Source organism: Bos javanicus, chromosome 13 (assembly GCF_032452875.1).
Source record: "Bos javanicus breed banteng chromosome 13, ARS-OSU_banteng_1.0, whole genome shotgun sequence".
Taxonomy (NCBI): domain Eukaryota; kingdom Metazoa; phylum Chordata; class Mammalia; order Artiodactyla; family Bovidae; genus Bos; species Bos javanicus.
Genome location: NC_083880.1, coordinates 58,033,638 through 58,050,247, shown reverse-complemented (window position 1 = coordinate 58,050,247; position 16,610 = coordinate 58,033,638). Strand labels below are relative to the sequence as shown.

The 16,610-nt window shown below is 43.6% G+C and overlaps 1 protein-coding gene across 2 annotated transcripts in view; it reads left to right on the top strand.

Annotated features, from left to right (window-relative positions):
* RAB22A (RAB22A, member RAS oncogene family) overlaps positions 1 to 16,125 on the top strand; it is a 53,258-nt gene extending 37,133 nt beyond the window's left edge. Inside the window, exons 4-8 of one of the 2 annotated variants that reach the window (XR_009740420.1) lie at positions 3,974 to 4,045; positions 4,138 to 4,244; positions 4,794 to 4,903; positions 5,359 to 5,590; positions 9,077 to 9,164. Coding sequence is in view for 1 of the 2 variants with exons in the window: in XM_061437054.1 (XP_061293038.1) it covers positions 3,974 to 4,045; positions 4,138 to 4,244; positions 4,794 to 4,903; positions 9,077 to 9,174 (387 nt within the window). In the remaining variant the exon portion in view is untranslated. Of the gene's footprint in view, positions 1 to 3,973; positions 4,046 to 4,137; positions 4,245 to 4,793; positions 4,904 to 5,358; positions 5,591 to 9,076 lie in introns of both variants that reach the window. The other variant, XM_061437054.1, reaches the window with a different exon arrangement.
* Positions 16,126 to 16,610: the final 485 nt, after the last annotated feature.

Here is a 16,610-nt window from a genome sequence, read left to right as displayed (position 1 = left end):
ATCCTTTGAGTCTCTTTGTAAGCTGCTGCCTTCTTTTTTTATACCACAAGTACGGTATATAGAAAGAGTTTCAGTGTCAGTCATGGAGGAGTAGCTTGTAACAGGCTAACCCTCACACAGATAACAGTTATGTATAAACACTGGGCAAAGCATTAAAAAACAACTCCGAAGGTCCTTTGGAGCCGCCAGATACAGTCAGGGACTGAAAGGGGAATGACATCGAATGAGACTCACGTTTTCATGGCTTTTCCCCCAGAAGGCACACCCACGACCATGCAGCACAGGGTAGCCAGAACTCAAGTGGGGGGCTGTCTTCATAGCTCACAGTATTTGAGGGCAGAGGTCAAGGTTGCTAGAGCAGCTGGGAAAAGAGGAGGCACATCCCAGAAAAGATGAATCCCACAAGGCAGGAAGCCCTGAAAATCAGCTTATAAATCCCTTTCCTGGCTTTGCTTAACCCTCAAATTGTGAAAGCACGGGAGTGACACTAAGGGCCTCAGCAGAAGCCAACAGCTGGAGAGGCCATGACGGGACTGAGCAGAGGTCCTGCTGCTGCTCGTGAGAATAAGCAGGGTTTAGAATCCAGTCCTGCCTGTTACGTAAGGCTTAATCAATACCCTAGGATCCCCCAGAAACTGCCAAAGGGCCATGTCTTAGGAGTAGAGACCCACATAGACTCACCCTAACCACGTGTAAAACCATCTAAGGGTGATAAGCCAGTGTTCTAACACTTCAGAGAAGATAACGGAAACCAGATATTTTAAATATGTAACTACAGATGGGGAGTCTCACACAAAATGGCAACTGATAAATGAAAATGCTAAAACTGAAAACTGTAAGATCTAAAATGAAAAATCCACCAGATAAGTGACAAATTAACAAATCAGAAGAACAGAGAGTAGAAATATAGGAACATGGTACCTAGAGACAAATTCAAATGATCAAACGTATGTGTGACTGGAGACCCAGAAGTTGTTAAAAAGAAAAAAAAGCGGGGGGGGGGGGGCGGACAGAAAAGATGTTTCGAGAAACAGTGGCTGAAATTTTTCCATATTTTGGTGGAATTAACTCACAAATCCAAAAGTTTAGCAGACTCACAGATACTAAGAAATCTGTGTCTAAGTCTATCATGGTCAAATTGCTAAAAATCAAAGTTAAAGAGGAAAATCTTGAAAGCAGCCAGAGATAATACCATAGGCACATGCAGCTTCCATAGTCAGTGGAGGCCAGAAGACAATGGAGCCGTTTCAAAGAGTCAGAATTACCCACTTACCAAATTATCTTTCAGATATGAAGTCAAAGTCATGACATGTTTAGAAGAAGAAAAGCAGAGAGGATTTAGCAGCAGTGGTCTCAGAAAGGTTCTTAGGCTAGAGGGGATGACGCCAGATAGTAATTGAGATCCAAGGAAGAAACAAGAACCACTTGGAACAGTTAATATAAAAATCTGGGGATTTTTATTTTTATTAAAAAAAAAATTATTGGCTATTTAATGTAAAAATTATAATACTGAATTATGTGCATTATCGTATAGATTTAAAATATTTGACAGCGGCACAGAGGACAGTGGGATAAGAAATCTTGCACGGTTCTGATCTTTCACATAAGGTGGTGCATTTTAAACTCTAAGTCAGCTATGAGAGACACACATTGTAGTTACGAGAGCAGCTACCTAAAAGAGTAATACAGGGAGGCATAACTAAAAAACCAATGGACTAATTACTACATTAAAAGTAAACAGTAAAAAACAGTTAATGCAAAAGAAGGGAGGAAGGGAAGAACAGGGTTTTATTTTGTTTTAATGTAACAAAATATAAAGCAAGTAGCAAAATGGTAGTCCTAATATCAGTAAAAAACAAATATATCAGGAAGTATATTAAGTGCTAAAATTGAAACTCCAGTACTTTGGCCACCTCATGAGAAGAGTTGACTCATTGGAAAAGACTCTGATGCTGGGAGGGATTGGGGGCAAGAGGAGAAGGGGACGACAGAGGATGAGATGGCTGGATGGCATCACTGACTCGATGGGCGTGAGTCTCAGTGAACTCCGGGAGTTGGTGATGGATAGGGAGGCCTGGCGTGCTGCGATTCATGGGGTTGCAAAGAGTCGGACACGACTGAGCGACTGATCTGATCTGATCTTAGTGTAAAGGAACTAAATATTCCACTTAAAAGGCAAAGGTTTTCAGATTGGATCAAAAGTCAAAATCAAACAATATGCTGGTTATAGAAGGGATTACCTTACACAGAAACCTAGAGATCATGTGAAAATAAGAGAATGGAAGTGGATATTCTGTGCATACCATAAGCAAGAGAAAACTAGTTTTTATATCTATAGCAGTAAATAGACTTGAAGAGAAGGGTTACCATCAAGAATAAAGAAGGGGCTTGAAAAGAATAGCATTGGGGAACTTTTCATGTTGATAAAGACATTTTCTATCTTGGGATGGGACAGGATGAATGTATATATACACATTTGTAATTTTATCAAAATTAAGACCTTTTATCAGCCTTAAAATCTTTGCACTTCTCTAAATGAATCTTACTTTACAAATTTAAATACCACACACACACAAAATCCAACAGCCTTGTAAAGGAAGTTGCTGGAATCAAAAGTGAAAGCTAGTACCATAGCCTTTGTGCCATCTGATTGCTTCTCTGTCATCCCGGGGAGGGCAATTCAGAGTCTTTCCCACCTAATCATCTGGTTTCCTTAGTTTCTTACAAGTTTTTTTTCTCTCTAAAACTTAACATTTTATTGGAAGTTTTCCGACTTTGACCCCAGAGGCAGGGATCTTTCTCCCTGAGACTAGTAACGCTTAACCTGTATGGTATCACCAACTCGATGGACATGGGTTTGGGTAGATTCCAGGAGTTGGTGATGGACAGGGGGGCCTGGCATACTGTGGTTCATGGGCTCGCAGAGAGTCGGGTACAGCTGAGCAACTGAACTGAACCTGGATGGATGTTTGAGGCTGGCACTTATTTTGACATCACCCTGCACTTAAACAGTTCTTAGGTACTCACTTCTGATAACAGTGTCCTGTGTTTTGAAGGGGAGCCACAGAACAGAGAGCAGGAGGGGAGTCCCATAGTACTTCCTACATCGCGTGTAGGGGTCAGGTTTCAAAGTCAGGGGATACAACAGAGATCAATCGAGCACAAGTCAATGTCTTGTCTCATACACTGACCTCACATTCACTGAGCGGGAGGCTTGACCAACACACACATGCCCAGAAACCAGGGTTGACTGGGGTGGGCACATCCCATTTTCCATCTGACACCTTATCAAAACAAATGGCCCGCTAAATCAGTCTCACTATTTAGATTGTCCTTCCTTCTCTTCCCTGTTGTGTTGGGGGGAGGGGGAGAGCTGGAGGAGGATTGGTGGGAAGAAACCCTGTACACAGAGTTAAATGCATGTAAATGGAATGAGATATGTACCGCTTTGGGGAATTACCATGTATGTGGACGATATCAAAAAAGCGAGTTACAAGCTCATCCAGGCCATGAATGTAAATGTATACTCATTTCTGTAGCACAATCAGCATTTAGATTGCAGGTTATCTTTACGACACCCAAATGCAGGCACTTCTCTGGAGAACTATTTACAGCATTATTTTTATCTCCTTGTTTGGGGAGCGAAAGTTTAAAGGACTACTGAACAAATGAATTTGGAAATTATAACATTGAGTGCAATTAGCCTTTTCAACTGAAACAATTGTTTATAGCACATATTTAATTCCCATAAAAGTGTATTCTAAAGTACCTTCTGAGCGGCATTTCAGTGTTAGATTTGAAGTTTTTGCCTTTGGTAATTACTGGTTCATTTGCTTTAAAGCATCATGTCATCTTTCTTGGCTTAAGAGAAAGATTACCTTCTGTGTGGGAATAATGGGCTTCAAAGTCTAGTAAGAAACATATTTAACCAGTTTTCCCGATTTTGTTGTTTATTTTTCCCTCTTCTCTGCAGTTTCGTGCCTTAGCGCCAATGTACTACCGAGGCTCGGCTGCAGCTATAATTGTTTACGACATCACGAAAGAAGTAAGGCCTGACATACCATCTTCTTGAGACTATTCTGAAAACTCTGTTTAGGTCGCTTCAGTCTCCAGTTGCTTTCCTCCTTTGTGTTACAGGAGACATTTTCAACATTAAAGAATTGGGTAAAAGAGCTTCGGCAGCACGGCCCACCCAATATTGTAGTTGCCATTGCAGGAAATAAGTGTGATCTTATCGATGTAAGGTAAGTTATTAGTGCAGGCGATACCAGTGCTGATTGTGTGTTCTTCTAACAGAGCAGTATCCAGTAGAAGAACCTAGCTTCTGTTTTATCTCTGACATTGAAAACTTCCTTTTTGTTGTTTGGTTGGGGTCCTGAAGTTTCAAACTAAAATTGAGAGTTCAGACACTCGGACCTCATTAGACTATGTATCGAGACAGGTGTGTAATTTATTTAAACGTCAGTTGCAGCACACTTGAACATGATCTGAGATTGGTGTAGCCTCAGCTCCCATGGCACAGGGTACTCGAATGGAGAAAGGACATTTGAAGGAAAGCACGTTGATTGGCAGTTTTTCTGGACCACTTCCATGATCCTCCAAACAAGGGCTGTAGTGGGGGAGGGGGGAGGGGAGAAACCATGGTGATTCTCTGACCATTCCATTAGATGCATTGCTAGTGGTTCCAGGTTCCGTTCTGATCATCATAAATCTGGTTAATTACTGGGTTAGATGGGGATCACATTAAGCTCCTGACAGATAGAGTTTGTGATCTACAGTTTATTGTTTTCCAGAGAGGTCATGGAGAGAGATGCCAAGGACTACGCCGACTCCATCCATGCAGTCTTTGTAGAGACAAGTGCAAAGAACGCGATAAACATAAATGAACTCTTTATAGAAATTAGTGAGTATTTGTACCTCATGCATTTCTTTTGTGCGGAGCAACTTAGTACAGTTTTATCTGGCCAGGGGGAACTTCCTCCCTACACAGAGCAGTCTAGACTGGTGGTGTTCTCAGTGGAATGAGATTTGAGAATTGAAGAGTGACAGCGGGTTTTCATATCGGGCTGTAATTGCTGGAGAGCTGCTGCCTGATGACTGGCCCTTCTTTCTAGGAGGAGTGTTGCTCCTGAATCAGTAATGTGCAAGGCCTTGGGGTCCTGGAAGCTGTCATTGTCCTCTGTCTCTTTAAATGTGTTTCAGTTAGTCATCCAAAGTCATCGAATGTGAATAAGATAAATAAAGGGACATGAAATGTGTGTGTAATTCCCCCATAAGAAAGTCCTCAGAAATTAATATGAGGCTCTTGCCAGTGAGAGGTTAAGACACTCTCCCCTCCCCTCCTCTTTCCCTTTCCAGAAGTGTTACAGTGATGACACTCAATGGGAGAGTCTGCTGCATACCTCTGGGACCGTCCATGGATCGTATCTGTTCATTCATTTCATTCCAATTCATCAGAATGTTCACTGAGACCTGTTCCAGACTCGGGGGAGACAGCAGCAAGCGTGACGGGGCAGCCTCTGCGGTCCACTGGGGGAGAGACAGCACACAGGGAAGCAAGACCCTTTCTGATGATGAGCAGGAATACAAAGTATATAAGATAGACTGAAAGGAAAGAGTTTGTGCAGGTGGTCAGGGAAGGCTTCTCTGAGGATGCACTATTAGAGCCAGACCCTGACAGAGCAGATGTGCAGAGCCCTGAGGTTCATGTTAACTGAACAAGCACAAGAAGGACAGGAGAAAGCCACACTGAGATCCACCCTTTGGGGAGATCTGAAAGTAGAAGGGTGCTTGGCCAGCACGTAGAGGAAGGGCCAGCAGGGCCAGGCTGGGACGGCCCCCAGGGAAGCAGACCTAGGGGCACACCAGGACCTGGGGGCTGCAGGAAGCCCTGGTGACCCTGACAACTGGCCAGGGCAGGCCCAGCTCCAGCAAGTGGACGACAGTGGCAGGTAGGCCCCTGGCTACCTGGCTACCCCATTACTGGGGTTACTTTTGGTTTTATTTTTAATTTTTGATGTTTTTAGTTTGTTCAGAGATCTGCATTTTATGTAACATGTCACACTTTTTAAATCTGGCCACTTCCTGAAATATTTTCAGAGTACCATGCAGGCCTGCTGGGCCCATCTGCTGCCTGGAACAGCTGGTGGACACTGGTGTGTGAGCCCTAGTCCAGCCCCTTCCTTCCAGCATTAAAAAGCAATAATATTTATCGTCTTCCTAGATTGTAAATAGCAGTTACTCAGATGCATTCCTAAAAGGCAGTGTGTAAAGGTAGTCGGGAATTTTTCACAGTTTAGTTCAAGCTAAAATATCTAGGTATGTGGTATCATAATTATCACTGTTTTTATAAAGTGTTCTATAGCAGTATTAAGAATAGGAAGGTAGTGAAGCCTACCAGCAGTGAAAATCCCTATATAAAAACTAGCCTGTACATACTGATTTTAACTGTGAAGAATAAAAAAAAATATGTTCCAAAAGATTAGAAAAACTTAGAGAGATGTAAATTGAGTTTATTATTTACTGGGCATTGTAAGATCAAGTTAGCATGGGGCCTGGGTTTGCTGGCTTTTTATTGAAGTCTAATATACATGCTGCAGAGTGCTCCCATCAGAAGTATAAAGCTCCAGGGGTGTTCACAGACTGAGTAGACTCCTGGATCAGCACCCATGTCAAGACCCTGAGGCCTTGACAAGAACCTCACCCCTCCCCCTCCCACAGGGCGCCCCCATCCTGATGACCAGCTCTTCTTGTTTTACCTGTTTTTAGACTTTATGCTTTTTAAAACAAACTGGATTTGCTCACGTGTGTCTGGTGTGTTTGACTCTACATCACATCTGGTAGATAGGTCCCCATGAGCACGTGACTCATTGTCATTGCCGTGGAGTGTGTGTCAGGGCGGGCCACCTCCACGGGGCAGTTAGTGCCACATGGATAGGCATCTGGTGGTTGTCCCCAGTTTCGAGCTGTGACAAGTAGAACCTCTGTGAGCGTTCTGCTTCGTGTCCAGTGTGTACGACGTGTGCACGTTTTTGTTGGGGTCTGTTTATACCCAGGAGATGATTTGCCGTGTCATCAGGTATGCGCACATTGAGTACAGGTTTGCTGCCCAGCAGCCTTCAGGGTGGTCACACCCGTCAACGCGGACACCAGTGGGATCTGAGAACCCCAGTCACTCCATGTTGGGCCGGCAGGGTCGTGACCCGCCACTTTGACAGTGAATGAAGTCAAGCACCTTGCCGGCATTTGTTTACATTTTTATAATATTTAGATAGCCTCTTCTGTGTAGTTTTGCCTGTTTTCCTGTTGGATTTATCTGCCTTTGTCTTAATGTTTATAGTTTATTTTGGCTATGAGTCCATTGTTGATTATGTCTGTTGGAAAGCTCTGCTCTGCACCTTGACTTTCATTTTTGGATCAACTCCTTCCGTGAACTGGAGCTTTAAATCTTAATGTATCCACTTTGTCCTTGCTTTCCCTTGCAGTTAGCTCCTGCTTAAGAAATCCTTCCCTATTCCCAGGTCACAAAGGTGTTCTCTGCTTTCTTCTAAAAGTATTTCAGAGATGGCTCTGTAATACCAGCTGTGTTTTCAGCATCCATTTATTGAGAAATAAATGATGACAAGAGTCAGTAGAACTTATAAGTAAATTTGTGTTGTGGTCATAACAGTGCATGCAGGCATTTGAAAATGCTTGTAGGACTTACTAGGGGTGCTTCCTTGCCTCGTAGGCACCATGCTATGTACTGCCCTCCCCCCCACCCCGCCCCCCAGTTTGCCAAACATGTGGGTGTCAGTTCCTCCCATGGTTTCAAAGTATCTCAGCACCAGGTGGTGTGTTGAATGGACACTGGAAACATAAAGCTAGAGACATGCTGCTTTCCTCCAAGAGCTTGGGGCCCCATTCAAGGGAGAGAGGAGATCGCTGCCTGAACAAGCATGTAATAATGGGCTTCTGGCTCCTGACTAATGTGAGCGTCCAAGGTGCTAGACAGAGTTAGGAACTGCTCCTGGTACTGGGAGCAGCCCTGAAGTTATCAGGGAGGGTGGGTGACTGGGTGATTTAAGGCTTCTCTCAAAATTGACACTATGCTTCACAGAGCAGTAAAGTGAAACCCATTCATTCTCATGCACTGTTGGTAGGAGAATAAAGTGGTGCAGCCTCTTCAGAGAGCAATTTGGCAGCATCTGTCAAAATTTAAATTGCACATCGTTCCTGCGTTTGTGCTGGATAGACCCTGGGAGTACAGTGTCTGTATCAGACGAACACCCATGAGTGGAACTGCGTGACCCAGCTCTTCCCAGCTGGTCCATTTGTCCTACACCAAGATAGTCTTTGCATTGTTGTTAATGACATCAGAATACTGGAAACAAGCTAACTATCTGTGAATTGGGGATCAATGGCAGGACATCCACAGACGCAGCATCACAGAGCCTGTAGATGAACTCTGCTTGGGCAGTGCCCAGGATGCATGACGTGAGAGCAGTCTGTGCTTTTGCCTGGGTTTTAAGAACAGGGACGGGTGCGTGTGTGTTCTGTGCACGTCTGCGCACACCTCTCTCTGAAAGGTGGCCTCTGCTACAAGACAGAAGGATAGGGACGTTCTGATGCAGTTTTAACATGTTAAATCTTTTTCATTTAAAAAATGTGTACTAAATGCCAGGTGATACTCTTCTTTGGACCCTGGGACCAAAAAAAAAATGACAGGATATTAGTGGGAAAACTGATGGCAACCCAAAGTCTGGAGTTGGGTGAATAGTGATGTTCCAGTGTCAAGTTCTTCATTTTTGCCAAGTCCCACGGTCATCCCATGAAGTCCCCAAACCGGGGGAGGCTGGGTGAGGGGACCCAGCAGTGCTGCATGTTACCTTTGCAGCTCTTCTGTATGTCTCTTCTAAACGTCTTTGCAGCATGTTACCTTTGAAGCTCTTCTAAACGTCTCCCAAAGTTAGAAGTTTATTACCTTTTCTTAATTTTAGTGAGACCTGTCAAACTGCAGGTATAGAATGGTCATGTATGAGAATGAAGCCTGAGAAAGTGAATGCTCACTGCCCTCCCTCCTGTCCTCTCGGTTTAGGTCGAAGAATTCCATCCACTGACGCTAGCCCACCTTCTGGCGGAAAGGGCTTCAAACTCCGCAGACAGCCTTCGGAGCCAAAGCGGAGCTGCTGCTGACCGGGCCTCGGCCCCCCGGGCTTCCCGATGAAGTAGGTGGTCCTGACAGGTCTCGGGAGGGCTGGGCCCCGCCTCCGGGGGTCACCTGCCAGTCTTGGATCTTCTTCGGGCAACAAGGATTCACAGGAATTGACCGGTTTCGTCTCCTCTTTGGAGACTGCAGCAATAATACGTCAGTCTGTGGACTTCCGTCCTGTAAAGAATCTCTGTGTACACAGGGACTGCATCGTTGGCTCCTGATCTTGCTGAGAAGGAATGTACAGTTGTGTGGATGGTAGGATAAGATCATTGAGTAGCTTTGTAGTCAAGATTCTATGTCACATTTGTAAAGGGAAAATTAGCACTTTCGTGGTTCTTGAGGGAAAAAAAAACAGCCTTGTGGAGACATTCCTTCCCTTGGTTTCCCGTTGCCACTGTTAGAGGGAATGGTAGCATTTAGAATGTGTGCACTTACCACCGTGGAGAGATGGCAGTTATGATCGTCTGAAGCTGACGTGGGTTGTTTCTGGGGCTGATGGAGAAGCACCCACCCCTGCCGTCTCTGACGCACTTTCCATTGGGCGCAGCAGCCCAGGACCCTGTCGCATGCGTGTCCCCAGGCACGTCACTCGCACCTTTTTAGGTAAGCTCTGATGATTGAGATGGTGGTGGTAGAGAGGCTGCCTGGAACATGTTGAATTGCAGATTCAGTTTAAACTGACTAGCCATGTTTTCCAAAAGAAGAGAGGAAGCCCAGAAAGTGGAGTAAATGCTGTCCGTTTTTTATTTAACCGAGCTGTCTTGGTGGGGGAAACAGTTATCTGCAGCTTGCTTAGCACATGTAAAGTTGTAGTCATATATTTATGAGACCACTGCTTACAGATTATAAATTATGTAAATACATTAATAAATTCTACGTTTTGTTTACCACTCCATTCACTCTTGCACCGGCCTGGCGCGCGCCCCCCGTTTCTCAGTCCGTGCACGGAAGTTCTTTGAAGCACGTTTTACGTGGTGCAGAAGCATAGAGCATGTGGCTCTGGGTTGGCAAGGGTTTCTCTGCCTTCCCTCCCACCACACCTCCCCTACAGTCCCATCTGGAAGCCACCGTGCAGACAGATGCCACTTGGAGAAGCCTGACGAGTCCCTCCTAGCCTCGGGGTACAAGACCAAGCTCCTGAGCCCATGTCATTTACCTGGTCTTGGAAATAAGCTGCTTCTAGCTTTCACAGCAGCCTCAGACCAACTGTTTGAAGAGCGCTTCTCTTGTTAACAATTCCGCGTCTCTTTCCCTTATTTTCCCCTACCTCTCTTAGTGGTTAACACTCTTTTCCCTCAGGGAGCCTAATGAGCTTTTTAATATAATCTAAAAATAAAGCACTGAAGTGAAGTTGGTGAAAATTTGTTCCTGGTCTAATCTGGCACCCTTCCAACCTGAGTATTGTAAGGGAAGGAAATTTACAAGATTAAATAGGAAATGAAACAGCTTGAATTTCAAACCAAATTGTGTTTTCAGAGCTACCCTTAAACTGAACAGTCAAAACTTTTAAAAATAATGGTTATTTCTTCATGCCCCCCACTTGATATGGTTCGATTTTAATGGGAAAATTATAACTCAGATTAAGTGAAAAACAATTCCTTTCCCCATAGTGTATATCTTGAGCATTTGGAATTGTTTATTCTCTTATTGAAATCATATAGAAGGAATGTAGGTAGTGAACATTCTCATGTTGCTTTGTTTAAAGTGTGCATGGACGCTCTCCTCCCCTGGCATCAAGCTTTCCTCCCCAGTGTGAGATTAGCAGGATTTGGACAGCGTGCGTGATTCCAGGGCCAGGCACTTCACACTTCAGGGTGGGTAGGCTTCACTTCATATACATCCAAATGGACTGGCCATCAGGCCACTGCCCTGGTGGGTCCCTGACATTCCCCCCACTAGGCCTCTGTCTCCATGACAGCAAAATAAAAACACTCGACTTACCAAGAGGTGAGGCGTGTGTGGCCCTTATTTCAGCAAAAGATGACACGGATCTGATCTCTGACTTTCACAGTTTTTCTACCACAGCTGTCCATCAGCATGGCTGGTTTCATGGTGTCTGGGTGCACAGGGAAGGGTGGGCAGAGCGCTTCCATGCCTCTCTGGTGGGTGAGGCCTCCCCTCCAAACACCTCTCACCCGATTGTGACGTGGGCTGCACAGAGCCCAGCACGATCCATCCTTCCGCCCCCGCAGCCGCCTTCTCCTGATCCTCGTGGTCCTCTCCACATGCTCCCCACACAGTTTGGGGGCCTCTCTTGCCCTCAGTTTCCTCAGTCTGTCTCAGAAATTAACGTGGCTCTGTACCTCACATGATGTCTTCTTAATACTCAGCAGTAACAACTGCACCTTGCTCTCAGAATCCATAATCCATACTCGATGAGAACAGGGGAAAGGATGTTTTCCGGTACCTTGTTTGCTTCTGAAGCACAAGGATGGATATTAACATCAGAAGCAGTGTTTTATTTTGAGCCCACTTTGGATTATTCACCTGAGTAAACAGGGATTTAATACATGTTTCATACATCCTTTATTCCTCTTATCATGAGAAAAAGCTGTGAAGGAATTGAGACACAACCCATCTATAAAAATCTGCTTTCGGTTCTCTTATGACGCAGGGCCATCTTTAAAAACTTGGGGGACTGAAAAGAGAAAAGCTGTTCATTAGCTCTGAGTGTCTGTTGATTCCTCTCAGAGAAATGAAAATCAGGTCTTTGCTGGCGTCCAGTCCTAGGAACCAGTGATCTCCAGAACTCTCCTTTCACACAAGTGTTTTTCTGATTCTGTGATAACTCATTAATTACCATTTGGTGATTAAAAGAACATAAAGGGGGAGTATGATTAAGTGTCCTTCATCTTAAACTCCTTTTAAGAAGTTATTAGGGAGAAGTACCTACTGCAAGTCCTTCTGGTTCTAAATGAAACCTCCATCACCTGCTCTTCAGCCACAGTCAGGCCCAAGTGCTACACGTTGCAACAGAAAGGTTTGGTTCCTTTAAAATAACTCACTTCCTTGTCACCCATGTATGATATTGTGGGAAGTGCTTGCCCCCCATTATATACACACTTCCTGGGTGCCTCCTTGCATCTGAGAGGACTGGACCCTTTGTGCCAGAGGCTCCATCTCTTCAGTGGGCCGGTGTCCTTCTTGAGGCTATCAGCTTTTGTTATTTCTAAATGTGTAGAAAGGGAAAGAAAACCACAATTACTTCCAGAACTTCTCTTTATGTTTTTGTATTTATTTCTTTTCTGCTCTCAAGAAGGAACATAGGTCTGCAAGACCTTCTAAATTAAACCCTGACAGAGCAATGAAAACATCCTCAGATGACATTCCATGGCTTTCCTGGAGACGTCAGACCAGCATATCCAAACTTTTACGGCATCACGTTAAAATGGGCAAGTTTAATTGAGACAGCAGTACGCTAATTGGCCTGTCAGCCTCGGAGCTTGAAAAGGCATTTGTTTACTGTTAAATGCATCCTTTATGGTCTGAGAGTACGTTTCAAAAGAGGTTATATAAATTCTTACAAGCATCTTTTCACTCTTTTTTTTTTTTTTTTTCCAGAACACGCTGAGAACGTGATTCATGGCCCCTTAGTGTATAAGAAATAACGTGTGCAGCATGTTATATATGTGACAGACGAGACCCCCCATAACGTTCAGATGTCTCTGCAAGAACCTGTATAAGCAGTGAGGAAACTTTTCCTTCTAGGGAAAAGTCACTGGAATTCCTTTCACTCTCATCTATACCAGGGACCCACTGTAGAACATCTTGGGGTAATGACAGCCCACAGATTCAGGCTGCCTTTCCTCTCTCAACTCATTAGGCTGCAAACGTTCTCCCCCATCTTCGTAATGAAAGTTAAACGACAGTGATAAGCTGGAGAGTGGAAACCTGTGAAAATCCTTCCTTATTTAAATTTGTTGTAAAGGGACCAGCAGCATGACTTGTTTGTTTGCAGGAGATCGTCTCCCTCTTTAAAGTTAGTATTTTTTAAAAGAAGAAACAGGATGTACCTTCAGGGGTCGGGCAGTGACTATAGACCTGCTCTCACTTACACGTGGTCCATCAAAAATGTTTCAATGATTCAGAGTAATATTTAGGAGATGTGTTCTAACTCCTATGGTACTGTGATTAAAAAACAGTCCAAGCAACAGAATTATCCAGGAGATAAACATGATGCTGTATGGTTTTAGCAGAGGGAAGTGGGGGTAGAATTTGGCTGACCTTGAACTAAAAGAAATGACCTCTGCCCATTTCTCTTGACAGCAAGGTTACTTGTCTCAACTTCCAGTAATAGAAATCCAGGCAATGTGATCATCCGATTTGCAAGAAACATTAGTGAAATTCTGGGGCATTTGTCCTGTTTTATGTGCAAATGAAAGTTCAAAAAAAAAATTAGGAAGGTGTTACATTTTTCAGGAGCCTCCACTTTTTCAGTCCAAGAGAATGATAAGTGAGTGACCTGTTATGATGAAGTTTCATAGACATAATGAAGAAAGGGAATAAATAGAACCAAGAATCTCCTTATTTCTCAGTTTGTCCTTCAGGATTCTCATAGCATATAAGGAAAATGATTTACCCTCCAAATCTAGAAGGACTTCCAGTGTCATAGATCAACTTTAATTTTTGGTCTGTACCATCAGAAATAACTAATGTCTGTGTTCTTTCCTCTTAGAGCATAATCAATTCTAGATAGGTTAGAATACGTGTGGCTTCCAAACAAAAGGATTCAGAAGTTTAATAAAAAGAAAAATCTGGAATCTTCCATCTTTTCCTTTTATTACCTTCAACATTTTAGGTAGATAGCAAGATTAGAATTTTTCATCAATAGTAGAGTTAAAACCATGGAATCTTAACAAATTTAACCGAGTTGTTTTTTTTTTTTTTAATTCATTGCCAGTTCATTTTCACATCAGTGTGGATGGTCCTGGCGTCCAGTGCCTCATCAAAATGCTTCATAATGGAAACAAATAAAATTCTGGGTAGCTTTCCATGAGTGGGAATTCAATTGCCAAGAATTCAGCTAATTAATGGAAAATCCTCAGATAGTACTGATTGCTTTTTGAAAGCGCCTTCTCTAAGTTGGCAGTTTTAAAGTGTAGACCTTAATCATCTAGTTAATCCTGCAAAAGAAACAAAACACACTGGTTTGATGCAACTTCTTGATTTGGGAACTTCTTGTTTCCGGAAGCGAATGGTTTAATGCAATACTAAAGAAGAAATCCATCTTTAAAACAGCATTTCACTCACAGAGCCAGTAATCTTCACTCAGAATTGAAATTGTTCAGGAAGTGCCCACCTTTCAGGTCACAGAGACAAGCCCACCACCCCTTCTTCCACAAGGCAAGGCCAGAGCCCACACTGAGCACCCAGCTGCCATGGGGCAGGTCAGGGCTGCAGGCAACAGTCCCCCTCCTACTTCAGAAATAGTCAGCACCCAGCAGCCCATGATTTCACATTGGAGCTTAACGCTTAATTAATTAATTTTTTCATGAAATTTATACTTGAATTGTCAGTTTGACACACACACACACACACCCCCACTGGAAAAACCTTGAAAGCAGGGCTTAAATTTGTATACCTCCGCTTACTTTGCCCATGAGGTTATTACACAGTTTAGGACACTTTTTCTTAATAATGGATTATGCATGTAATGTCAGGTCAATCCAGCATGGGGAGAGCTACCAGCATCTGGTTGGTCAGAGCCACCGATGGGTGCCTCTGTTTTTAAACCATTTGTTGTGTCTTGTAGACAGAGTTTTATGGCCCTGGGAAAGATTTCTTTCTTTCACTCTCCTCCAGCAGCTCAGTCTCTCCATCATCCCACGTTACGAGTCACTCACACAATGGTCCATCACGCCTCTGACCTTCTTAAGAGTTGGCATCTTGACTTCCTTGTGATCGAGGCCGTGATTCTTGCCTTATTTCTCCTTCGCTTTTTGCTGCGGGCTCTCCCTTAAAGACGCAGGGCACCCACCACCACCTCAGTGTGTGCGACGTGCCCTCCTGTACTGCCTTAGTTGGTCACAGCAATGAGATTGCCCACCTCGTCCCACGGCGGGGGGGAAAAAGCAAGAGGCAATCAGTGATGTCGGACAACACACAGACTAATTTAGGGGCAAAAGTCCAGTATTTCCAGAGAGGAGATGGGCGGTACTGGTTTACAGTGGCAATATGACCGCGTCACACAATGTTTTCGACCGCTGGCAACAAGGCAGGTTAAGTGTCAGAACTATCACTTAGTTTGTACTAGAACATTTGTTAAACTTTGGAAAACCCTAAGCCTAAAGTCTTGAAAAGAGATATGGAGATAGACGAGCCTAGACATTTTAAAAAATTAAGCTAAGCCGATGTACCAGCAATTCTTATTTCTTCTAAGAATGTCATGCCTTTTCAAGACCTGATGCAAGGAGTAAAATATTTGTGCCTTTTTCTAATAGTGTCTATTATGGGAAAAAAAAAAAAATCAAGTTGCTTACAGTTTAGACCGCCTTGTTGCACTATAAGCAGCCCAGATTCATAGCCATGGCTCCCCTGCATGATGCGTTGCTTGACTACCTGTGATGAAATATTGTAATGATGGTTTGCCAAGCTTGTATGAATGTTTGAAGACTTTATTTTTGCAGTCATAACCTTGGGCTGGACCTAAGTCTATATATAAACCACATGGTGTCTGTATTGTTTGTAGATGCTGACGAAAGAAAACTTGATCTTTTGATTTTTGTTGTAAGATTTTTCTTTTTATGTTTAGGCTGGTAGTAGATCATTTGCAAATGGTGGTTGATTTGGCATACTTCTAAACTGTATTGTTTCAGCTTGAATATTCTATACTAAACTTTTATAGAGTATAACATGCTAAGTCACTACAAAATTTGTTGTATTGTAAGGCGAGTGTAAACATTTTGTTAATAAAGTGCTATGTTTACAGATAACATATTTGCCCTTCAACTGGTTTCTCTTTGTGATAGTCTTCATCACACATTTTTCTTTTTCCTTTTTTTTTTTTTTTTTGGGACTGTGTCTTGGGGCATGTGTGATTTTAGTTCCCCAGCCAGGGATCTCACCCACTATGGAAGCACAGAGTCTTAACCACTGAACCACCAGGGAAGTCCTTCAGTTCAGTTCAGTTCAGTTCAGTCGCTCAGTCGTGTCTGACTCTTTGCGACCCCATGAATTGCAGCATGCCAGGCCTCCCTGTCCATCACCAACTCCCGGAGTTCACTCAGACTCACGTCCATTGAGTCGGTGATGCCATCCAGCCATCTCATCCTCTGTCGTCCCCTTCTCCTCCTGCCCCCAATCCCTCCCAGCATCAGAGTCTTTTCCAGTGAGTCAACTCTTTGCATAAGATGGCCAAAGTACTGGAGTTACAGCTTTTTAGCATCATTCCAGTCCTTCATCATGTGTTTTTCTTAAC